The 25,342-nt window shown below is 45.3% G+C and overlaps 1 protein-coding gene across 3 annotated transcripts in view; it reads right to left on the bottom strand.

Moving 5' to 3' along the window:
- Positions 1 to 316: 316 nt before the first annotated feature.
- The window catches only part of robo1 (roundabout, axon guidance receptor, homolog 1 (Drosophila)), a 218,383-nt gene continuing 193,357 nt past the window's right edge, over positions 317 to 25,342 (bottom strand). For all 3 annotated transcript variants that reach the window (XM_070971046.1, XM_070971047.1, XM_070971048.1), the window contains 16 exons: positions 23,758 to 23,989; positions 22,756 to 22,877; positions 21,010 to 21,181; positions 18,816 to 19,016; positions 16,027 to 16,053; positions 14,522 to 14,564; positions 12,598 to 12,752; positions 10,280 to 10,666; positions 9,492 to 9,608; positions 8,196 to 8,340; positions 7,678 to 7,908; positions 6,490 to 6,992; positions 6,232 to 6,393; positions 2,716 to 2,991; positions 2,421 to 2,614; positions 317 to 1,551 (listed from right to left, as the gene is read on the bottom strand). In XM_070971046.1, coding sequence (XP_070827147.1) covers positions 1,537 to 1,551; positions 2,421 to 2,614; positions 2,716 to 2,991; positions 6,232 to 6,393; positions 6,490 to 6,992; positions 7,678 to 7,908; positions 8,196 to 8,340; positions 9,492 to 9,608; positions 10,280 to 10,666; positions 12,598 to 12,752; positions 14,522 to 14,564; positions 16,027 to 16,053; positions 18,816 to 19,016; positions 21,010 to 21,181; positions 22,756 to 22,877; positions 23,758 to 23,989 — 2,982 coding nt within the window. In that variant the 3' untranslated portion in view covers positions 317 to 1,536. The remainder of the gene's footprint in view (positions 1,552 to 2,420; positions 2,615 to 2,715; positions 2,992 to 6,231; positions 6,394 to 6,489; positions 6,993 to 7,677; positions 7,909 to 8,195; positions 8,341 to 9,491; positions 9,609 to 10,279; positions 10,667 to 12,597; positions 12,753 to 14,521; positions 14,565 to 16,026; positions 16,054 to 18,815; positions 19,017 to 21,009; positions 21,182 to 22,755; positions 22,878 to 23,757; positions 23,990 to 25,342) is intronic.

Here is a 25,342-nt window from a genome sequence, read left to right as displayed (position 1 = left end):
GTGTGTGTGAATGGAAATGGAGGCTTGTGCGTGTGCACAGTTTCCTATGCATGCAAACAGCTTTATGATTAGAAAAAGTGTGTATGAATGAGATTTTTAGTCAGACTAAACGCTTATGCTGTAAACGTGAGTCACCACCAGTGTGTTTTGATCCCCAACAAATGCGAAAAATGACTTTCTGAAAATGGTTAAATATTGTGTGACGCTTTGTCGGTTTTGCTCTTTTCTTTGTGGGATTTGTTGAGATTAAGAGACTTGGAAAAGTCTGATCTTTTCCTTTCAGAGACAAATGACAAACATCACATGTATAGTTTGAACTTTTTTATTCATCTTTTTTTTAGTTCTTTTTCCTTTTTTTGCTTTACGAAACAAATGTTTGCAGATGTCCTATGAATAAACAACAGCACCCTTTCTCCTTAAAAAACAGGGGTCCGTCACCCCCGCCTTATCAAGAAAAGAGACTCTTCTTGTCCAATTATAACCTCTCCAGGTTCCCAAAGTGACTCTTACTTCCTGTATTTGACATTCGTTTAAGTGCATTAGTAGACAACAAAACCATTTCGATTAATGTGCAATAGCTGAGTTTATGGTCAATGCGAAAAGATATTTACATTGCAGCTATGAATCACATTAACTGTCTTTTTCATCACTTGAGCTCGCACCAGAACCGGAGAGGGAGACAATCACAACGCAAGGAGTCTCCTTTCAAGCACAGCCTTCGTAAACAGCAACCTTTACCTACATCATCATCATCATCATCATCAGGATTAACTAGACTCTTTTGTCATACCTGTTTTCCTCCAGTAAGACAAAAAGGTTAATAGATAGAATGGTTTAAAATAAAGTTTAGTGATTGTGCTTTTAAAACCAAAGTAAAACAAATAACAAACATTGACGACAACACGAAACGAAACAGTGCATTACAAAAAACCAAATAAAAGAAAAAAGAAATCCCAAAGTGGCACTTTCTTGGGGCAGCTAAATAATATAGCAATTTACAACATGGATGGAAATGATAAAATAATAATTATATTTACTGGCATAATAAAATTAGAATTCGCAAAATAAACAAGGAAGACAAATTTGAGGTACCACAATGGGTAAAACAAGAGGACATCATGTATACAAGTATATTTACAGACAGTCCACCCCTCTCTGCTTGCAGCTATTTTATTACAGTAACTTGTGACTGTGGGGGCTCCCAGTTCTTGTCAAGGCAAGCTGAGTCATGTCAATGTCTGGAGTAGGATTTCACTCCATATTGCATTGGAATTAAACATAAATATACTACTGCGTATTTTGTTTTGAATGCACCATTCTTTTATCTTCAGACACTCTTTCCTTTTTTTAATGGACATAGAAAATGATAAGTTAGAAAAAAACCCATTGGTCTGTTTTTCAGATGTAAAGAAACACTACTGATGGACAGTATGATGGCAGCCAACATGAAATACTGAGATATTTAAAATTGTAAGAGAAACAATGGTGCTCCACTTTGAAAAATCAGGACAGTCCCTCGATTTCCTCTTCTGTTCTTCAGCTTTCTACCATCTGGGGAAAAACAACAATGAAAACAAACATGTTGGTTAGCGTCCATCTTTAATTACTAGAGCCCACTGATGCAACAGCTGATCAGCTTCATGCAGATATCCTGGTATCAGTATGTCAGAGGAGTTGCAGTAGAGAAACTCCTTCAACCCAGGTGCCCTAAAAGTTGCTGTTGAAAACATAAAAACAGAATTTTCAACCTACATCCAATTGAATCCAGCAGTACAGTCCAATAGTACAACGGAAACTTATATATTTTGTTTTTTTGTAAATATACTCTCATCCTGAATTAGAGGTCTGCAACATGTACCAATAAAGTTGGGACTGGGAAGTCAAAGTGTTCTGAACAGGAGGAACCTCGCTCCGTCCTCGCTTGTTATCGACTGAGCCTTTCCAGGATGCCCCTATCATAGCCAATCATGATGCTATCACCTGTTACCAATCAACCTGTTTACCTGTGGAACGTTCCAAACAGGTGTTTTTGGAGCGTTCCACATCTTTCCCAGTCTTTAGTTGATCCTGTGCCAACAAGTGTTTGAAACATGTTGCTGCTTTGAATTCAGAATGAGTGTATATTTACAGAAAACAATAGTCTATATAAATAATAACAGTCTTTAAACTGTATTCAATTAAATATCAGTCAAAAGGTTTGCAAATGGTTGCATTCTGTTTTTATTTACGCGTTAAACAGTGTCCCAACTTTATTGGAGTCATAATTCAGAAACAGTCACTGAGTTGATCGTTACTGTAAAATCTTCTGCTTATTCTCTGTATACATCTCGGTCACACTTATGGTTACTATCAGCCTGTGTTGGGGCTGCGCTCGTCTCTCAGCTGTGTTGAAGGTTAGTGCGACAGATGACAGTTTGTACCTCTAGCTCTTCATCTCCTGCTTGGAAGGCCCCCGTGGTGTTGAGGCCCATGTCTGCAGGGTTCCTGCGGCCTCCTTCTCCTCTCCGCCGGCCCCCCGAGCCCCTGGAGGACATGGAGCTGGAGGAGCTTGGGTCTCGGGGGCTGTTGACTGTGGGGAACTGTGGTCGGCTGTAGGGCAGAATGTCCTCTGAACCTGTGGGCAAAGGACAGCGATGGGAGGAACTGAGACCTGCGTAATGAGAAATGCTGCACGTGGCATTGAGGGATTCCCTTGCATTGTATTTGTTGTTGTACCTGCTTGTTGGCGTGCCCTGCTGCCGGTGCTACCCTCATTTTTATTCCCTTTCCCTCCATAAGCAGTCTTTTGTCTCTCCTGCGCATCTTTGCGTTCAGACGAGCTGGTTCTGGGGTCCGAGCCCTCTCGGGGCCGACAGCTCCCCGTTCCTCCTCGCTTGTCTCGACCCTCACCTGCTTTGGGGGAAATCACTCCCCGGCCCTCCAGTGCTGCCTTGGAGGGGTGTGTAGGCGACTTAAGCACTGCTGGAGGTGGGATGGGTGGAGGTGGGAGATCTGAAGGATAAACACAGGAAGCAAGAACACATTAACCGCCAACATCAATAACCAGGGTTTAGATAATTGCACAAGACTGAGGAACGAGAATCTGTGTACTCTTGAAACTTCAGTGTGTATCATCTGTCACTCAGTTGTCTCACACCTGCAAGGTGATGCACAAACACAGCTGCAGTGTGTGTACATAGACTCAGATCTGTACACATGGCTATGCCGAACGGAAACTCCTCCGTGCAGACAGTAAACAGAACAGATGACATTAGAGATGCCCGATCTGGCCAGAGAGTTATGAGATTTGTGCGAGGAAGAGGAGAGCGTGACGGTCAGCAGCTGGCTCCCTGACCCGCTCGACTTCCCCTGTCGATGAATCAATGCTGCGTGTCCTTGAGCCATTATTCATATGAGGCCAGCCAGCGGGCCGCCTAGCCTCTCACACATCACACAGCCATCTAAACAAAACGGCGAGAGAAAAGCCTTGTCTGCCCAAGATCGATGGCTTTTCATCTTCTAATCAGCTTCCGACCTGAAGGATGGCTTTATCGGAGGCCAGACCCGTAATCCACATCGGATTATAAAGTTAATAAACGTATGAAAGCGCCAACTCCAACACCTTGCTCACAGATCTCGAAGCCTACCGAGCACTCTTAAGACTGTGAAACTCTGTGAAGAATCAAAGCTTTTGTTTTTTATTATTTTATGAAAGGCTAATGGGGCAGGTGATGTCTTTGCTGCGTCTTCTTGGCAGAACAAGGCAGCTTCAATACACTCTCCTGATTATCCTCCACCTCCGTCCACTCCTCCTGAATACAAAAGGGGGGCCGTCAATACCATAGAGCAGAGAGGCGTCTGCAGTTTTTTAATATCTCTCTTGCCTCCTGAGTCCTGCCTCAGCCCGAGTCCGATCAATGCCACAGTCTGTGAGATATAGCTCAGTACACAGGAGGAGCGGAGCGCCTGTTAGATTTATGAGGAAATATCGGTGATGACAGAGCTCAGGTCTGAAAAGTGTCTCTGGGCTTCCCAAGGAGGGTGCATCAGAGGGCCCGGCGGTTAATTAGGCAGACAAGGCTGAGACAGATCAAAAGAGACAGGGAAGGGTTAAGTTCAGAGAGGAGACAGACAAAGGCACGAGAGTCAAACACAATATGAATCATGGTGGGGGGGGGGGGGGGGGGTTATAACTTGGGTGTTTCCACATCCACTGTGCAAACAAGAGTGAAATGAGTAGGTCAAAGAGGTGTAAGAGGGGCGTGATGGTGGGCTGCTTCCCTTATTTGTTGACTTGTTTTTCTGGCTTTTTTATTGCCGCCTTAACTGATGGTATTTATGTGCATTTATGGTGACGCTGCCTGCACAGTGGTCCCAGCCAGAGAGGTGTGAGACATGAAACACATTATAGAAACACACATTCCAGCGTATTGTGAGTGGACGTAGCAGGCATGGCGAGTGTTTTCTTCCTTCTTTAAATTTTATGAAATCACCTTCCCTCACCTATCACCTCAGCGCTAGTCTTCCAGACCAGACGTGATATGTAGGATGGGGGCTGAAGTGGAGACAAAGGAGGGGGGGGGGAGGCAATAACCTCCAAATGAAAAACAATCCATTCAGATCAAATGCAATCAGCAGGAGGGCTGATGGACAGACAGAGCTGCAGAGCTGTCAGTCCGCCCCCTCGCTGCTCAAACAAAGACTGAGGAGAGGGGAGCACGGAAGAAGAGGAGAGGGATGGAGAGCTCACTCCAGAGGGAGGGGCAGCGGATGGGGAAGAAGCCAGGATATAAGGATGATGGCAGGAGGGGAGGGGAGGGGGGCTGGATTTTCTGCAGTGATATAGCTGGTCTGGCTCCCAGTGAGCTAGATATTAAATCTCCCTGCCAAGTGCTTCCAACACTCAAGGACACCTGACACTAAGAGGAGAGCCAGCTCTGGGACAGCACATAGAGTACACAGCCGAGTGAGCATGTGCACACTCACATACAGATACGTTTAACAAAAAAAAAAAAGATCTGTCCACAACATCAAAGCAGAGACCAAAGAGCCAGAAAAAGCGGCTTTCTGCTGGTAAGCTGTGTGTTGTGAAGAATGGCGCTGTAAAAAGTCAATCGCTCTTTTACTTAACAAGGTTAAAGCTTTTCCTTCTGTGTACAGCTGCTCTGGTATTTAGCCCCTGTTTGGTTTATGTTCGGGCCCCGCTCAGTAAAAGGTGGCACTTCAGTGGGAGCCAGAGCACCTGGATCAATTTCATTAGTGGCTAGAGTGGAGAGACATCCCAGTGTCAGCACAGCCAAGCTGGGCAGAGCTCCCCTGAGACCGCCCCCTCCACCGCCACTCGCCCGATCTGTTCAGCGCCGTCACAGATCAGGAGTGATGCCATGTATGCACATGAGAGAAGATGATTAAAACTTTGGCTCGAAGCACACCCATACTCAGTTGTTTGCGGACACTACATCACACTAAGCTGCACTTTTCCCTTCGATATCAGTGGCGGGAATCGAGGGGGAACCACTGACACAGACCGGCCATCTGTGGACTTGTGGGATACAGCTAACGTGCTACCACATGTATGACTCTCTCACAGTCTGTTGGCTCTATTACGTCCCTCGTTCCTTTTACAGATACTCATGCAAACAGCAAACTTAATTTACAGTTGACAATATTCAGGATATTAAGATTTAACTCATGAATTGTCTTTAAATTGAACTCCAGGCCTGAATTCAGCATCCACTGCAGAGTATTGACCAAGACATGTTTGTACCAGCATAATCACAAACCTTGTTACTGTACAGCATCTAGCTTCAGTGTCTAGTTACAGTAGTTAGTTACAGTGTGTAGTTTCTACTGTGTTATCTATGTTTAACATTTGCTAATATAAATTGCATCCGTGTAAATATCTGCTGTGCAATATTACATATCTTTTTACTGTGCTTATATATTCTTTTTTCTACTGTGCCTACGTATCCCTTTTTATTTTCCAGTTGTTCTTTTTCTGCATCTCCTTTTATTCTTGCTATTAATGCTGTCTGTAACATCTGTATTTCCCCCCTGTGGGATCAATAAAATATATCTTATTAGATAAAATCTAACAGTTGGTTTTTGTGAGTAACCGTAGCTCTTAGCATCTTGTATTGATCTACAAGAAATAATGCATGATTTTTACTCAATTTCTTGCATTTTGAAAATGTTTTGAAATTTTTTGGATTACTGTCTTTTTATAATGCTGTAATGTAATCATATGTGTACCTTCATTATAGGCTTCACGTCGCTGGTTCCCTGGATGAGCCGCAGGATGCTGTTTCTGCTTCTTAGGAGGCCTCCTGTGTACAGCTGCCATACTCATGTTACTGTCTGTAGACACGGGGCTGCCAGGACGGTGGCCTGACGGGTTTATTTGGTATTTTCGTGCTGAGAAAAGAAACAGAGGAACGATTTGCTTTTACCATTCCTCAAATTTCTTGCGGTAACACTTCTCATGAATGTGGCCGACCATGTGAAACCTACCTGAGGCTCCTCCGACTTCGTGGCCCTGTGTGTTGGGATATTTGGCCACCCGGAGGCCTGAATACTCTGCAGCTGCAGCAACCGCTTGAGCAAAGTCAGCATCAGTGAAGAAGGATCCGTCTGACGAGCTGACGGCGCTGGACCTCCCCGAGGAGACATTATCCTCCTCAGAAGCCGACCCCCATCCGTTGATCATGGAGCCGGTCACCGAGCTCTCCAGGTCGCCCATGCTGGACGCGGGCGTCTGCTCCAGCCCTCGCAGCAGCAACCTTCGCGGATGCATCTGGGGGTGGTGAGGGTGTGTGTGGGGGTGGGTGTGGTGGTAGTGCATCTTGGCCACCTCTGCATCTGTCTCGTCACCTTCCTCCTCCTCTTCCTCCAGTATGTCCTCCTCCTCCTCCTCCATACCATCAGTGTCCAAGGCCAACGGGCTGGTGATATACCCATATGTGTGTGAAGGAGACAGGGGCCTTGGAGGGGGTGGGGGGCTCACAGCATGACGCCTGAAAGAGGTGACAAACACACGATGTGAGAATTCCATCAAATGTTAAATATTTTGGTTGAATTATGCAAAAAAAAAGTTTGTAAAATACACCAGTCTTTTTCTTTTTTGCATGTTTTAGCCAATTAACTACAAATCACATGTACTTTACATTAAATTCAGAATTGATTATGTTGTCCAGACGTCAGATCCAGAAATAAGAAAACATAAATTTCAACAATAATGTGAATTTGATAGGCTCCTTTTGTAAAATGGCTCACGTTGAGCAGTTCAGTCCTGAATTTATGATGATGTGGTTTCTGTTCCTGCTCACAGCTGGATTACCACACAATGATAATATCACTTGGACCAAAAATAAAATGGACTGCATTTTAACTGTGATATATTACAAACAACTTTCAGATCGCTGGTAGTTGATTTTTATGCTGTTCTGAAATGAACTGAAACAAATGGCTCCCTGGACGGTAAGAAATCAATCTAAAAGCTAAGATACGCTTTTGAAAAATGGCCTACAGTGCTGTATAATATACAGAATTTGGAGTTAATGGGCTAAAACATGGAAAACACTTGTGAATTTCAAATACTTGGGAGATTTCTCAATGTGGCTTTAGAGAAGAGATGTATTTCATGAACATCTCTACAAAGGCCACCACTTCTTCTTTTGCTACTTGTTACACTTCCCGTACCTGCGTTCATGGCTGTCATGTGCATCCTGGAGCATCGGCTGCATCTCCTCCTGGGGTGAGGGGGTGAGGGTGGCTGTGGACTGGTGACTGTAAGATACAGCGGCAGGGGAAGAGGCTGCCCCTCGGATGGGAGGAGTGGGTCCTCTCTCCATCTCCTCTTCCTCCTCCAGCTCATCAGGCTGCAGGTACATGTGAGAGGGGGGCATGGGGCACTGCATGTCTGGGTCACAGCTGCCAACAGAGAGAAACAAGCCTCATTACCTTCATATCCCTCACAGAAAAACATGAATGTTTTCATATACTGAAGCCAGGAAAACATGCACTAAATATTCATGCCACCCTTCTATCAAGGTTTGACATGAGTCTAGCACTAATAGATAGAAAACCCTTGGGGCGCATGCTTGCAATGAACACAACAACCAGGAGAAAAGGCAGGAAGAATGAACAAGTATTTAAATACAGTGTGTGCATGCCTGTCAGATAGTCTGTGTCTTTGTGTCTGTGCAGACATGGCCCACCTTTCTTCCATCGATAGAGAGTACTCCTCTGTGCTCCGACTCGGGGGTGGGTTTGCAGGGGGAGGGGGCAGAAGGTCAGCCCAATTCATTGTGCTCTGTTTGGGTAGTTTGGGGGTGCGCACTCCTTTCTTCTGACCCTGACTCCCTGCTCAAAAGTGGGGGGGGGGGGGGGGGGGGAGCACTCCATCAGTCACCAGACACCTACAGAAACACGGACTTACATTCGCTCTGTCTCAGACAAACACATCAATTATTAATGTCGAAGAAATCGCAAGGTAATGAGTAAGGAATTGACAGCAGATAAAATGCATTAACAAGACCGGCTGACAAAGAAAAGATCATTTTACATGTGAGAGTGCAAAGGCTAATGCAACCCTCCACTTTATGCAAGTGTGCTCACATGCCTCTCGGTTATTAAACGATGGGAAATACTATAAAAGGCAGTCATTTTCCTACAGCGGTATTAACCAGCACCAAGAGAAAAGGTAGGAAGAAAAAGGCAGAAAAGGGGCCAATTAATACCAAACTATTAGAATTGTGAACCAATGAGCTGTGAGGTGCAGTGAGCATTAAAGGCTTCTCCTTAATGGCTTGAACTTCAAACGCAATATCAGAATGGATACATGGCATTAAGGTGGCAGTGTTGCATGCCGTCTGCAATGTGTTATCATTTGTCCTTGTCCACAGACAGACATTGAGGCCCTGATGAAATTAGGCTGCTCCATACTGGAATTAAAGTAAAGCCAATTAATGAAAGCAATGGAAACTATGCAAGGACAAACAGAGAAACGAAATAGGAAGCACAAAACAAAACAGTACCAAAACAGCCTTCTATCGAATTTGCTTTCAACATCCCTCGGATGACATTGCACCCAGAGAACAAAAGACACAAGCAAACGGCGGGCACGCCTTTGTTTTGAGGCATTGTTGTCAGTTTCCTCTTCTCTCTATATTCAGCAATTTTCCACTTTCTGAAGGCATCTCCCTTTCAATTCCTCTTCAAGATAGGCTGACATGGAAATTAATCAAATTACCATTTTAAAGCATGCATATTAGCGTCTCAAAGTGATTTATTGCTTTTGAGCAAAAATGGGATTTTCAAATGGAGCTTGGGGGGGTGTGTATGTGATTATATGGTTCACAACAATAATACGCTGGGAAAACACTTTGGCAGTTAAATTAAAAAGAGCACAAAAAGTAAAACTCTAAACAACCTCAGGAGAGAGAAAGAGCCTGTGGATGTGTTGATTTTATAACCTCTGAATGCCCTTCTCCCTAATGCCCCCACCCTCTTACCGGAGGTGCTACTGCTGCCTCGGTCGGAGCTGTTGTAGGAGCCTCCAGTGTGGCTGTCATGGGTCTGGTTGTAGGGGATGGTTGCTGGCATTGGGCTGTCGCCTCCTCTGTAGCGGTCTGAGGGTGAGGAGAAGGGAGTGTATTGTTTGTGCGAAAGAAACTTTTAAACAAATCAACCAGGAACTTCATCAGTTGTGGAAAACCACCTCTCAATGGAAATGATCACAGTACAGTGTTACACATGACAAGAGGCATGCAGCTCATGCTTCATCGTTTCAGGTGAGTATGTGAACACATGCAACTTCTGCACAAAAATCTCAAAACTATCACCCCAGATGTGGTTCCTCTCTGCAGGTACAACATGGTGATGATAGCTTTGTTCAAAGCGTCTAAAGATCCAGGAGTTGTCTGTCCTTCCTTTAGAAATCTAACACCAAAGATAAACCCTCACACCTGCTTTCATTACAGAAGGACAACCCAGATACCGTTTGACGACAGCAATTCAGCCCTGGCCCAAAAAGATTACAGATGATTGCATGGAGGGTGATGAGGGGTTACATGAATGCCATACAGACAGGCAGAAAGAAAGAGTGATGACGCCTATGTTGACTGAAAAGGAGCGAGACAGAACCAAGGAAAATATACGCATGAAACTCTTCTCCAGGCTTCCACAGTGAGGCTGAAAGAGCCCGGAGAGGAGAGAACAGAGGGAAAAATCAAGCGGGAGGAAGATCAGGGCTCGGAGTTGACCTCTTAAACCATGGCTGCCGGGTATTCCACACACTCACCCTTGTTCAGCTTGTTTTGCTCCATGATGTTGTATTGCAGCTGGGAGCCCATTTCCTGTTTCTGCTGTTGGACTGAGGTGGGCTTCCAGCAGTGTTTTTCATTCACCTCCCCTCCAACCCCGAGTCCGCCTCCGCTCCCTCCGGTTCCTCGGTCTGTGTTCATGTTATTGCCCATGATGGAGGACTGGATGAGCTGGGTGGTGGCGTACGGTGTCGGCTGGCCACCCGGACCCACAAAGCGGCCTTCTTTCAGGTTTGGGCTGTTGAAGGTCTTCATCTCATTGATCTTGTTGGACAAGTCTACATCTCCATAGACTCCTGACTCTGGCACAATGAGGTTGGTCTGCTTGTTTTCCATCTGGTTGTTATAATTGGCGATGCAGTCGGCTGGAGAACATGAGGAGGGTATTTAGTCAATCTCGTCTACTGCTGATCAGCTTAGCAGCAGTATGCCAGTTCGGTAAAAGCTTTGAAACAATAGGGCATCATCTGATCTACTGCAGAGCTGAAAGCAGTTATTTGAGGAAAGTGAAATACATTTACATATTAATTTCAAGCTTTTGAGAGATCGCTGTGCCCACCAGAGAGATATTTCTATTTCGGTTTAAAGTCTCGGTTTTGTTTGCCAAATGATGATCTACTTTAGGTGAGTGACACAGGTGGTATTACACCTTCTCAGTCTCACCCGTGACTCAGTGTGGGTGTCATCTCTGTTCTTTTCCATCTGACAGTGGGAGCGTCTTTGCTCATTGAGCGGGACAGAGAGACATGTCTGTATCAAAGACCTGGAATGAGGCGCGCAGTAAAAGCACAGCTCCACTGACAGATCCAATTTTCCCTGGCTCATAAAATATTCAAATCCTCCAGCAGATCTGAGAGCCAGCCTTGCAGTAAATACCAAGGACGGCCATAGGTGCATGCTGCTCGTGCCATGCGCCTCACATTTCAGCAGCATGGAACAGCTCGACACTTCAAAGGTTGACGTGTGAAAGCGCCCCTATGGCTGAGATAAAGGGACATTAACTCCTATTTCTTTGCTCTGTCACCTAGTCACTGATCCTCTTAATGTTCACAGAGTTTAGGTTTGGCACACACACAAAGCATGCGTCTGGCAAGCTCCTTAGTGTCATACAGCGGGGCGTCATGCGAAGAGTGAGGGCTGCCTTTAGCCTGTTATTCCCTGTTAAACATCCCGCACTGTGTTAAGGTAGGGTTAAACACTCCAACCTCAGAAGGGTGATTAGCACGAAGAAAAAACTGAACTTGATGACTATAAAGTGTACAAAATGAATTATTAATCCTCACTGGCAAAGGTTTTGATGTAAGAAGAAACTATTGCATGGCTGGACGGATATTAGGCTGAACAGCTGGATAGGAATTACGGGCTGCCCTTAAAGGCACAGTCCCAAAGTGCATAATTTAGGACATAAAGCATTTCATTGCGGTCCAAGTTTCCGAGGCTTGAGTCGTTGAAGACTTGGGTCACAGCTGAAAATTAATAACATTAAGTTCTGTCATCTGAGCTGAAGTTTTTGGCTGCAAGTGTATCTGCTGAGGTAACAGCGCGTGTGTGCGTAGCAGAGTATAAGATCTTGAAGCCAGATTTGTTCCCTTTTGTTGACAACTGTGCAAGTGCTGAATAAACTAAAAGGCCACCTGGTCGTCTCCTTCCCTTTTTTCCTCTCCACCTACTCTGCTTTGCTTCATCTCATTCACGCTCTGTACCTCCACGCATACATTTCACTGTATGCTTGTGCATATACTTATTCTTCTCTCCCCCTCCTCCATCTGGTCTTCCAGGTGCACCTTTTTCCCCTCTATCATCGTCTCTTCCTCTGCTTATGGCCACCGTCTGCAGTCCAGCCTTGACCTCTTCGCCCGCTGCACATTTCTTAAATAACTGAGCACTTAGGGGAAATTACATTACCGGCTATAACAACAGTATGGAAATCAGCAGAGCAATTCGATTAGCAACAGAGTAGAGCCATAAGCCCCTCTCAGTGCGCTCCTTTTATTTCCTTCCTAAAACAGCTCTACTTTAACCTCAGATAAATCAAACACACAAGCACACAGCCACTCTTAATCCTAATATTTCTTCAGGTTTTTCGTGTGGAGACCTACAGAAAGGAGAGCTACACAGTACAGCTCTCCAGGGAGCTAACCCAGATATCAGATTTTACTTCCTTTTGCACTGCAGATTCCCCCAGCTCCTCCATTTCTTATCTCCACAGCTATTTTGTCAAGGACTGCATCGTTGCGTCTGAGGGAAGTGTTTATTCTGGTTGTTGCCCGTGCACGGTAGCGCCGACACTACGTACCTGGGCGGCTGTATGTTGCCAAGTTGCTGTCGCTGTTGCCATTGCCTGCAGTGCAGCAGTTGATGCTGCAGTCATTGTGGTTGGAGCAGGAGTTGGGCCATGTGTCAGCCAGCCAGGGCTGAGTGGCAGATTCCCCAATGTTTAGCAAACCAGGCCTGCAAAAAAGGAAAAAAAAAGGGACCGAATGGTTAACAATAGTAAGAGACTAAGCCAACACCACAATGACATTTATGTGAATGAACTCAGACACCCACAGTAACATAATATTTGAAATAGAAGATTATGTTGAGTTTATTTATCCAGCAGCTGAGAATAAGAAAAATAGAAATCCGGCTTTAGTGCTTTTTGCCTTTTGGCCACACACACACACACACACACACACACACACACACACACACACACACACACACACACACACACACACACACACGCCCAGGGAGCACATTTGAAAAAAGCCCAGCTAAATAAATTGTGTGTGCTTGACTTGCCCACAGCCGATGACACTTTCCCTGAGCCCTCGTGAACATTAGCGATTCGCCTGGATTAGACAGCCAGATAAAATTCACTCCCAGTGTTGCGAAATGCGCGTCCTGATCAGCCACTGAACCACAAATGCTCCCTGACTACATTCCACGATGTCGTGCAACATCTCTGTTGTTTCAAAAGCTTTTCTAGCTGTACAGAAGGAAAGAAAAGAAGCTATGCAGACCGGTCCCTTACATCTTCCTCTGGCCATCCATCTCCATTGTTTCTGTGTCTTACTCCGATTTCCTGGGCTTTAATCCCAACACAATACAAGATCACTTGTTTAACAGGATTCTACTGTACACCCTGACCTTGGGCCAACCACTGAGTGTTAAAAGAGCAGGGAATAAATAGCTTCCTATTGCTCATGAAATGAATCAATCTAGCATACAAAGTGAATGCAGGCTACTCTACCCGGGCCATACATTGTCACAGTATTCAAATCGCCACAGAACGACTCCCAGTTTGCATATCCCAACACTGAATTAGCACTGAATTACGTTTCCTGATTCCCCCTCAAATGACTCATTTCTTGGATTCATTTTTGGTAATGAACACATTTGTCTTGTACAGCCAAATACGACCTCACAATAGCTCCTCAATCACGCTGGCAGTCGTATGTTGATATTGAATAGCCATTGTCTTTGTGCGGAGCTGACACAGCCGTGCTGCATATGGGATTCAATCATAGAACTGGATAATATAATGAATATGGATTTACTGCTGATGGCTCCAAGCTAACTGTTCATTAACAATACACACAGATGTACACTTACAAGTCAGTATTGTGTACATTCTGTAGAAAAAGGGGGCAACACATGAAAAATATTTCCTCTTTTTTTCTATTGCATACTCAATTTTAACTATTACCCAGCTGTATGAAGACATGCCAAATGCCATCCAGTGGATATACAAATGTGTATTAGCAAGCAGATGCAGTGTTTACCATCCCTAATTCTGCACAGTCTCGCTGTTTGTGCACAGTGCACCATTCCTCAGCACGAAGAGGTGTGGCTCTACTGCGATGTGTGCACGGATCTACATTTATGTTTTAGGGTGAAGCTATGGCACAGCCTTGTGGTTGGATGTGGCTCTCCACCATATAGGATGAGGATGGGCTCCTGGCACACTCCATGGGGCTTTGTTCCTGTTAGCATAACATACTTATTGCACCTCCTTACCCCTCCTCAGCTATCTGCTGCCTATGAAAGTCACAGCACTCCCCCTAGTGTTTGTTGAGGAAAAGTACACTTGCCCAACCCCACTCATCTATTCAGGCAGGTTTAGCATCCTGATGTATTTGTTATTAGATTCTAATCATTCAGTTTCCCAAAAGGTGTTTTAATGTTTGAAACGTTATCATACGCACTCTTCCTAAAAACAGTAAATGAGCTCTTACCTTCCAGCGCTGCTTACACCTTCTCCACCTCTCTGATATGCCACTGAAAAGAGAGGAAATAATGAGTTCCCAACATGATTTCACAATTATTACAAATGTCATCACATCGCCATCTTTGCCATTGTCACATAAGGTCAACATGACATCGCTCATTGTACGTGTGCTATTGTATCAGTTAAAATGAGGTTATGAATGAATGTGTGTTGTATCATTTCAGGTGAGTCACGCACACACAGCAACAGGAGCAGGAGGAGGATATGTAAGAGGCTTATGAGGAACAGAGATGCAGAGCTCTTTGGTTTTCTGGCTCGGGGTTCAGTGTGTTTGAAGCTCCGCATGCTGGAAGTTGGACTCTTTCAAGGAGCTCTAAGCTGCCGGTGTGTGAAGGAGAGATAAACTTCCAACTTTAATTACAATCTCTTCCCTGAGAGGAGAGAAGGTGGAAGAGGGGTAGGTAGGGCCTCAGCTGTGTCGATTCCCCGTCTCTTTTTCAAAACAGGAAGTGCGGTTTTTGGTCTTTGCATGCAGCCAGAGGAGCTCAAAGATTAGCTCTCTCTAATGCAAACCAAAGCATCACAATCTGGTTTTAGATTCAAATCAGCATAATGCACTGTAACGTCCTGGTTTTACACGGGGCAACAGGGCAGAGATTTTCTTCTTAAAGAGACAGAAACCTAACCACACAAGCGAGGAGTGTGTTTCACCTGAGAGATTTCCAACTGATCATGAAACAAGCTTGTTATTGCAAAAGTTGTTCTAGACTGATTGCAAGCCTCGAGGCAGGCAGAAACAACGGTGCTACTGTTTAGATACGACCTCTGCGCAGACAGGATCAGCCAGCATTACCACAAACACAAACTGTACTGCATTGTCTCTCTCGCTCTTCTCCTCCTGCTCTCACTTTTACTTCCTCTCGCCCATTCCATCGCACTGCCAACACCCCTGACGCACCTTTAGGGAACAAACAACTTCAGGGGGGTGAAAGTCCACGAGTGAAAGAGAAAAGGAGGAGAGGACTGTACAAACAGACTCGCAGGGGGGAAAAGATAGCGAGGCACAGAGCTTTTCTTTTATCTGTTTTACGCTGTGTCACTTCAATTCACAGATAACCTCTTTAGCTCTGCTGCCGCTTGCTTACCTAATTGGTGTGTTGGAGTGCTGCTGGTGTGTCATTCTCTTAAATCCCGCTGAGGTTGCTCGCAGCTCTTTGATCAAGTTACCACTAGTTTTAACAACTCCTCTGTGGTGTGGCCTGCTGCTCTACGCGTGACGTTCTGACACGACGCAAACATTTGGTGGAACGTTTATTTCTTGGTAGATCTTTAAACCGTGCCAACGACGAGCCCCTTTGACTTACAGTTAATTGCTCCCATCTATTAGGACTGTGGCTGTTGCAGATATTAAAGGAAGTGTTTCACAAATGTCATGACAAGGCTGGCGCTCGTGTACTGTTTTGTGAATGAGCAGAAACTGACTGTACAGAGTGAAAATAGATCTGTGCTTACCTGTTGGTGTGAAAGTAAAGGATGGCACTGTAGGGACAGAAAAGTAAAGGAAGAATTAGTTCCTGCGACATTATTTCTATGCTTCATCACCACATTGTTTCTGTTAAAGTACATAAATCCACAAAAAGTAGTTTAGCCTGCATTCACACGCTACTCGCTGCCCCCCAGTCTTTGATCCTGGCAGACATCTCCGGACCCCAACTGAGGGAAAGTGAGTGTTGAGCCAGCTGCTGGTTCAAATCCTTGCCCAGACTGTCAGAGGCCTGCTGGGCGGGGGTCACACACTAGGGAGATATCTGTTGCTATCTCTAACCCTCACATCATCACCCAGCCAGCTCAATTACTCACACTTTTGCATGGAAGGGGCCCTCGTGCAGAGCTTCAGCCTACTGCAGGCAGACTTAGAGCCTGGCTGTTGTGAACTGTGGGTACCTTCTATAAAACATGCTTTGTTTGCTGTTGTCCTCTTTGAAGAAGTGAGGAATGCTCCAGTATTCACTGCAGTTGATGCAACATTGCACCATCCTGACGGCCAGCCACTGCACTGTCTTAACTATGTGCATTTTAGAAATTATGCTGCCCGCCTGCAACCCCCAGCATCTGAGAGGGACGTCTGAGAAGAAAGATGCTGCCGTTGTCATATTTTCGTTTCCTCAAACAATTCATTCATACAGAACCTGTGCCAACAAATGTCCTCTAAATGCCACAATCATCTTATCATGTTCTCCTCTTGACGCTCAAACAAGTCTGAAGATGTGAGCAGTTGGGTGGCTTTTATCTCTTTTATGGCTGCCTTTGAAGAGGAGACTGAGTAACAGGTTTCTGTTCTCGCACAAGAGCGCCACATATGTTTAATCCGCAGTTAGATGAAGCTGTAACTGGGCTACGACTCTGAGTGATTATTTTGATGCTGCAATCTCAGGCTTTTAGCTGATTTGTTTGGATTATTTCAGTTATGAGATATTTTACAGGACTTCTGCAGCACGGCATAATAAAATTTATATTGCACAATGTTGAAATTTGCATTAGCTTTGATCAACACAAGACTGCCATAAGGTTTGCGTGGTTGCATTCACTGGCAGGGAAATAAGAAGCAGCGTTTTCTGAGTTTACACATTTAAATATGCAGTCTGTTCGAAGCAGCACAAGCTCACACTGCAGCAAGTCCCATTTCAACCTATTTCACCCTGAGTGCAGGCTGTTGCTTCATGTGGTTGCAATTATACTCTTTTCAAAACATTCTTAGTTACCAGTTCCAACAAAGACCATGGCCTCTTGTGGTCTGGGTGCACGAGGAGGAGGAGGAGGAGGAAGAGGGCGAGGAGGGGGAGCATGTCTGCCTACTGTGCCCCTCAAGAGATCTGTGAGTTTATGTGAGCAACCATCAACATATAGAACCACAGAAAGCAGGAGGGTATCCTCAGTCTACACAGTCAGCTCTACCGCCTGGCCACAGGTCATTACTGCACTCATGAAGTCTCCGATGTTCTTCATCCCTTTGAATTACCTGTTTGTAAGTTACTTTGATCAAAACAACACAGCACTGTTTGATTTTCTATGAGACTCTTTGTTTGGATGAAGATTTCTCAGACTGTGCATTGTTTCCATCGCAAAACTAACTTACTGTACATTAACACTTACAGTTAAATGAAGACATCATTTCAAATGTTCTGACCATTATAGACCACACAGGACAGGGAATGTCTGAAAGCTTCACAAGACCATTGATCTTACAGAAAAGCTTTGCTGACTTAAAATTCCCACTATTAGCACGGCTGCAGTGGGTTCAGAGCACGGATCGCCCGCATTTCCTACATGACAGGCACAGATTAGCTACAGCTAAGTCAGTCTATTGTCTGTGTGTGGCTCAAGGCTGAAGCGTGGATCTCCTCTAACCCGAGCGTCAGCGGTAAACCTGAGCCCCGGAGTGGGGACAGTGCAGGTAGAGCTCACAGGCAGCAGCTGCACAGCCCAAGGCCACACATTAAGCCAGCCCACACATAAGTGAGACTCAGAAAGAAAGGCTAATAGCTCTCTTTATACTCCAACTATTGTGGGCAGAGGTTGGGCATGTCATGAACCCTGTCACTCTGACTCAGGTAAAAACCCACCGGGTTACGCTGTGGCTACTTTAAGAGGGTTGAAAGGCAGCCCAAGCACATATTCTCTGATTTCTTAAAACATATGGTAAGTAGACACTTTTAACAGGATTGCTCAATGCTCAACTCGTCCATATCTAACCGGCCCTCTCTGAAAGGACAGCAAGAGCACTTCCAGCATGAGAAAATGTCGGCCTGTCCTTGATAACGAGGGATTACTGCAAGATATTCTCCCTCTCCCTGCACAGTCAGGAGGGAGTTGCTAAAAGGGGAGTTGTTGGACCTCAAAATGTTCTTTTCTGGAAACACTCTTCACACAGCCTTGCAGAATCAGCGTGACAGAGGTACAAAAAAGAAATAAAAGATGTCTTCATGCAGCACACTCAGCGGGAGCTCACATCACATCTTAAAGTACTCTACTGGAGAGTACTTTCAGTTAGACTTCACCTAGAGCGCTCTACAAAGACATCTCTCTGAGAGTGACAGGCGGGATGTGAGGTGGGTTGGCAGCGTTGGGGATGAAGAAGGTGGAGGGGACTGCCTTGAAACAGCAATAAACACAGTGCCGCACTAAGAAATTCTGCTCTGCATTTTCTCACCAAATTTTGCAAACGAGAAACCTCTAACCTGAAAACAGCGCTGCAAATCAGAGACTCGAGCGGATATTCCTGCCAGCGTTCATGTACTGACCTTTGCGTATGCCTGCATAGCTGCTGGAGAGGCCGTTCCTCTTCTTTCGGTGTCTGTACAACCAGATGCTGAAGACCATGAGGATGATCCAGCAGGCAGCTCCTATGCCCGCTATGAAGGCCGGCTGCTTGACCACATCTGAGATCTGCTGGGACAGGGGGTTCTCCTGGCTCACAGACTCCGTCATCCGCCCTGATGCATCTGAGGAGGGGAAGGATCGGCGGAGATGTGAGCGCAGATTAGAAAGGATAAAGGTACATTTGGCAATTTTGGATATCACGTGAAATTAAGGCAGTTAGGAGTGTGGCAACAGGGGGGAGAAGAGGAAAAATACTGAGTGGAAAAACCTGAAATAGTGAAAATCTGTTTCAAATAAATGAAGTGTGCACGGTACATAAATACGAGCATTCGCACAAAACAATTCTTCATCTCAGTGGGTGCCTACGAAGCCAGAGTTTCGGAAATGGAGACGTTTCTCTCTATTATTCAAAAGGCTTTCATGGCAAATCCCACTCAACGGTGGCAGGTGAACAGACGAAAGCAACCAAAGACATTCAAACACAGCCTGTGTGCCACACAAGCCTGATGGAACCGCATAGGAAAACACAGAGAGGCATCATTTACAGCGAGCGATGGCGGTTTCGTAATCATATAAATAAATCCAATGAGATCATCCCTCAAATACAGACACCAGGGTAATTAGCAAACTGAGGCACATCTGTGGAAAGCTGAGGTGTGAATGCCTTTAAGCTGTTTCTACTGTGAAACGCACTGGAAAGGCACCGTCTGCACCGCGGCTCACAACAACCAGCTCTCGGTCTGTTTTTCTCATCTGTCTATTCTCTCTGTGCTTCTCCCTCATGCGTGATACATGAAAGACTTCTCTGGGTTGCCCCACCCCCTGCCATTCTGAAATTTCTTCATGTTTGTGTTGCTTTGTCCTCATCTCTTTTTCTCAAGTCTTTCATGCTCTAGCCTCTACTAACTCTCTAAGCCAGAGGCAAAAACACTCCCCCCAATGCAACCAGCTCCTTGCCTTTACCCCTCCACATGCTTCTGTCTTTGTCTCAGCCGCTCAGTCCATGTCTCCATTCCACTGCCTGTCTTCTCAATTTGTGGCTCTGTCTGGCCGAGTGAACGGAGCATGCCAATGTGACTAAGCAGCCCACAAGGGACTGTACAGGTATCCGGGCTGTGATGACGCATACAAGCTCAGAGTGTGACAAATGCATTTGGGTGAAGCGCTGGTCCCCAAGGCACATTGTTCCACTCCAGTGTTGGAACATGGCAACAATCACCACAGGAGCTCTTCAAGGGAGAGAAATTGTATCAGTCACAGCCAGTGCTTCTTCATGCCCATCCCAGCCCACTCAATCACACATTAAAAACCAGATGGACTTCTCCCTCGCTCTGCCTCATCCTGCTATTCATGTGTTTTCCATCGCTCTCCCGTGTAGGCCGGCTCAGAGCTTTAGGGAATAAAAACTGACAAAACATCTCAACATGTCTGTCCGTCTAGACTAAAAGGACAAAAGGCAAGAAATAAATTAGAACAACTAGCCACAAAGCAGTCTGCACTTTGTTTCTTAGCATTAACAGCATGTCATGTCTGAGCCCGGAGTGCAGGACTCAGTTTTGCCTTTGTTGTTTGAGGCGAAGCGGAGGCAGAAAACATTGCATCCTTGACTGTGTAGTGGAGCAGGGTGTGGCAGCCAGCTCAACAGCTCTGCCACACAGGAATTTAATGTGCTGGTGTTGATCACAATGCCAGCTATTGCAGCGAAGACGCTTCACAAAAACTGCCAAAGCTCTGTCATTCAAACTCATCATACTCTTCCGTGGCAAGTGTGATGATGTTTGTATAACAGTAATCACCTTGATTACAGTTTTTAAGCGTCACTCTTTATAATGAAAGGGAAAGCAGGCAGAGGCTTGAATCATGTCCGTCACTACAAAGAAAGGAATTACATAATTGTCTGAGCACTTGGCAGAAAGTCATATTACTGAAAAGCTCTTAATTTGAGATGACTGGATTAATGCCATAATTTTTTGTCAGATGATTTGGTCCCATTCTGTGAGTGAGGATTGCCAGAGGACAAACACATGGAGACACAGCAAATGCATCCACTAGAGGGAAAAACAAAATAATTGTATGACCTCCACTGAGAGAGAAATAAAGGTTGTTTCAACCCACCAAGCTGGAAGAAGGTGATGTCGCTCTTGACTCCGGGACCCGCCCCGGTGCTGGCTGCTACCTCCACGCTGTAGCGGATCCCTGGGGCCAGGCTGGGAATCAGCACGGATAAGGTTGAGCCGTCAACTGTGCGGTTGATGTGGTACCTACTCTCATTCCCCAAGCACCAAATCTGCCATAACAGAGATAAAGAGACAGTGGAGATTGAGGCCGTGTTACGAGGGTTTCCTGACAACGTTCAGCTTGGTAGCCGCCACCAACCTGTGTCCTTATAATTGGTTAGCGCTGCTATTGCAGCATTTTGGTGCACTGTGGGTATTGCGTTACATCTCTGAGGTAGGAAAACATTTCACAGCTTGGCTTTATGTTTTACAGGCTGTGCTCAACACAGGGTCAGTATTAGCTGAGGTAGCCATAACACGTCTCGGTGTAGCCTTAAGCCCATGAAAACAAATGGGGATCAGTAATCACCCCCATAACCCAATTTCAGCAGAAGCTAAGTGCTGTCACTCCCAGGAAGGAGAGCAGTCTCGCAGGCTGACTCAAACCAAGGTCACAAAGAGAGGTACACATTCGCCTCAGCATGAGACCTGGAGACCTCCATGTCCTGAAGCCCTGACATTCTGCTTTCTTTACCCCCCACCGCCTCCCACCAGTTAACTAGGTTAACGTCCACATTTCCTTGGGTGTGCGCAACATGTGTGTGCTTGTGCGTGTTTGCACTTCTGTGATGGAACTACAAAGCCCTGAAATTTCCTGTGTATCTTAAAAATTGCGGTGAGCGGAAGAGCCGCTAGGGACCGGGCTCGGTAATGAGCAGGGAGCGCTCTCGAGCTGAACTTAAAAACCATGAAATTACTCTAAAGCCTATCACCAGAAAACATTTACCTGGAAAATTAACAGTGGCTTAACTTTTTACCGGCTCTGCCTCATCTCCCCTTCCTCCACTAACCTACATTTCCTGTGACACAGAAAGGCTTTTCAATTAAAATGCAGGACTCCCACAGCATAATGTATGAGAGGACAGCACTGTCCAAAGTGTGGCCATTACAAAAAGAGCATACATTATCAGGGATGGAGGAGAACAGCGGGACTCAGAGAGTGGTGCTATAGGTTGAAGGATGCATTAGCAGAGTCCCAGACCAAAGAAATGACCGGAATATTAATGGTTGTCCGTGTCTTCATTGTCATGTCCTTGGTCATTCTTATGGCTTGTTGTCCTCTACACTCCATTACCTGCCACTGCTAAATAATACACTACAGTTAAGGATTATGTAGCTGTTCACTTTTTAAATGTTGAATTCTTTTTATTTCAATTTGTATCAATACAAGTTAAAACACACCATCTGTAAAATAAAGACCAAACGTTTTGTCTCCACTAAACACACTATGATCATTAGAGGGGAAAAAAGGATACCTCTCAATAATTACCACAGAATATTCTCCTTACTACTGTTCAGAAGATGTGTGAGTCGACCATCACCACCAGATGGCACTGTTTCACAACAGTTCTCACCAGTCCCCCTGATTTCGACTTCTTTACTCTCCCGTCTGAGACTCTTCCCACAGAGGAAGAGCAGTGAGGAGTGTACAAAGGTGTGCCTCAAACAGGAATTCATTACCTTTCCACGTGCATTGTCTCTATCTGCTATCCACTCTGCTCGCGTCTCCTTTGTGTCTCCTCAATATGAGTCCCACTTGCTCAGACCTGAGGTATCTGCTAGCTGTTTTTTTTTTTTTAATTACCTTGTACTCCTGGACTACCCCATTCTGCTCCTCTTCCTGAGGTGGTTGCCAGGAGACCACGATGGCGGTCCCATTGTCCCCGCTCTCCGTCACTGTAACCTCACGAGGTGGGGCGCTGGGGGCTGAGGGGAGCAGACAAAAGACCCACACCATATATGAGATGCATTTTCGCTGATAACTGCATACAGTCTCTCTCTGCCTCATCCCGCTTCGCTGCCAGAATTTGTCCTTTTTATCTCTGCGTGAGTGTGAAGCTGAGGTGAGAACAAAGGACTAATAATCAAAATTATGAAGCTTTTATCTGAGTGTCTTTCACACAAGTGCTTTTGTGGCTAAACATAAGCAAATAACTGTTTACTCAGAACAGACAGGGAGTTATTATGGTGGCGTGTACGGTGGTGTGTGAACGCCAACCTGTGGTCCACCCGTAATTAAACTGAAATAATTATGAATGCAACATGAAAGACGTAATCACTGTCTGAATGTTGCCAAAAAGGCGTTTTTTTTTTTCACTTTATGGGGAACAAACATTATGTTAAGAGCTACAAAAACAATTATCAACGAAATTGAGAACAAAGGAGAATCTAGCAGAAAAAGATCAAAACACTCCCACACATGCAACACACACAAAAATCTCTACACTAAACACACTTTTCTCTGAACTGCGCGCTGCAGAATAAAATTTGCAGTTGGGTTTCAACCAAACCTCACGAGACTGCCACAACCACACCCTATGACAAATTAGTGTAACACTTGCACTGGAGTGTTGTGTATAGGTTTCCATAGGCTTTCAAAGAGCTGAACATGCACCCTAGCATGCTTGAATACACCCCATTTGAACATAACATAATCCTGCCCTCGCTGCCTGCTGTGAACAGCTGCTGTGCGCTCTCACACATGCAAGCTGTGCATATAAAATTGTGTAAACATGAAAACATGCATGCACACACGCAAGCACTAAAGCAAACTCTCACACAGACGTACGCATACACATCCCCCCACCTTCCTCCAGCGTCTTGCCAATTTTAACATCACTGTCTGTTCCCTGGAATTCATTGAAGAAGGGGCGGACTTTGAACTCATATGTGACTCCTTTCCGAAGCTGTGTCACAACAGCGCTGTCCTCCCCGGGGGTGCGCACCTCGAACACGGCCCACTCGCTCCTCTGCAGCCCCTCCGGTGAAGGCCTGTACATCACCTTGTAGCCCTGGATGTACTGTGACTGCTGCTCCACCTAGTGAATGGCACGGGAACACAGACGGTGTCAGCTTGACTTGATTATCTGCTTCACAGTTCGCAGTAGAAAGTGATACAGTCATGTAATAGATTGTAGAATCACTGGGCAGTGATGGATCAGTGAACTGATACACCAGGCGCTGCATGAAATGGGGTGCTAACTCATCACATCACCCCTCAGTTTATCCATCCACATCTACATCTCTTTTTGACTGTCTGTCTATGCGCCATTTGGAGCAGCAACGAATTGTGCAAACCACAGTATGAGGTCATTGGCCAGAGGTTCCTCTAAGTCTGGAGCTGGTTAAATAGGGCCCCGGCTCCCAGAACAGCCTGTCTCATCCTGTCCTGCTCTCCAGTGTACCGACTGGCTGCTGAAGCTAAGGAAGAGGGGGGAAAGTGGATCTCTACACAGAGCACCAGAAGATGACAAGACAACAAGTTATATGGTATCAGCTAAATAAAGAGAATAAATGTAATTGGAAAGGATTTGTCTGTTAGTTAAGTTTAAGGATAACTGTTGATAAATGTTGCTTTGTGATCCCACATGGTTGGAGAAAAGAATAGCGGCTAACCAGTATGCTAATATCCCTACGAGTCCCTGTGGAAGGCGAGCAGCACTGGCTTGTAAAGATTTTAGTGATTTCTTTATCCCCTGTAAAATATGCTGCCGGCTCAGGTGGTCTTCATTAGCCTGAAAACTGCGCAACCATTTACCACAGCACAAAGGAAAACGTAAAACCAAGAAACTCCACATTGGGAATAGATTTAGCCCACAAAACAAGGAAACCGTGGCGCTGAACTATAATGTCAGTCTCTGTCATGTCATGTGTTTTTCTGGAACATTCCAAGGAGACAGGGTAACTGGGCAGTAATGTTTTAAATCAGTCTTGACATGTCAGTATCCTTTTCACGTTTGCTCAGTCCCATTCATCACTCACTACGGCACTCCATAATACCTGAGAAAGCAGGCCTTCCGTCAAAAGGCAAAACAGAGACTGTCTTACCTTCAGAGAGCCATCCCACAGACTAAAATCTACTACGTAAGGTGGACAGCCATAGTGTATAATAATGTATAATAATAATAAGATACGTTAACAGGTGAACGTTAGTACTTCATATTCAGCCTGTAACAGCACCATAGGAAGAAACAGCACCATAAGCTTCCACTTCTACTTCTTCCTCTCCCATCTATCGGTTTTAACATCTGTAAGCCATTTCCACTTAAGAGCATGAGTTGGCCACCTCTTCCTTCTCACTTGTATTATTTTAACAGCCGTCAAGTGTTTTCAATCTGAGAGGGCACAGACTGGCACGCCACACACTGCTATATGGTACTACATGGCCAACA

This window comes from Chaetodon trifascialis, chromosome 9 (assembly GCF_039877785.1).
Source record: "Chaetodon trifascialis isolate fChaTrf1 chromosome 9, fChaTrf1.hap1, whole genome shotgun sequence".
Lineage (NCBI taxonomy): Eukaryota > Metazoa > Chordata > Actinopteri > Chaetodontiformes > Chaetodontidae > Chaetodon > Chaetodon trifascialis.
This window is presented reverse-complemented; position numbering and strand designations above follow the sequence as displayed.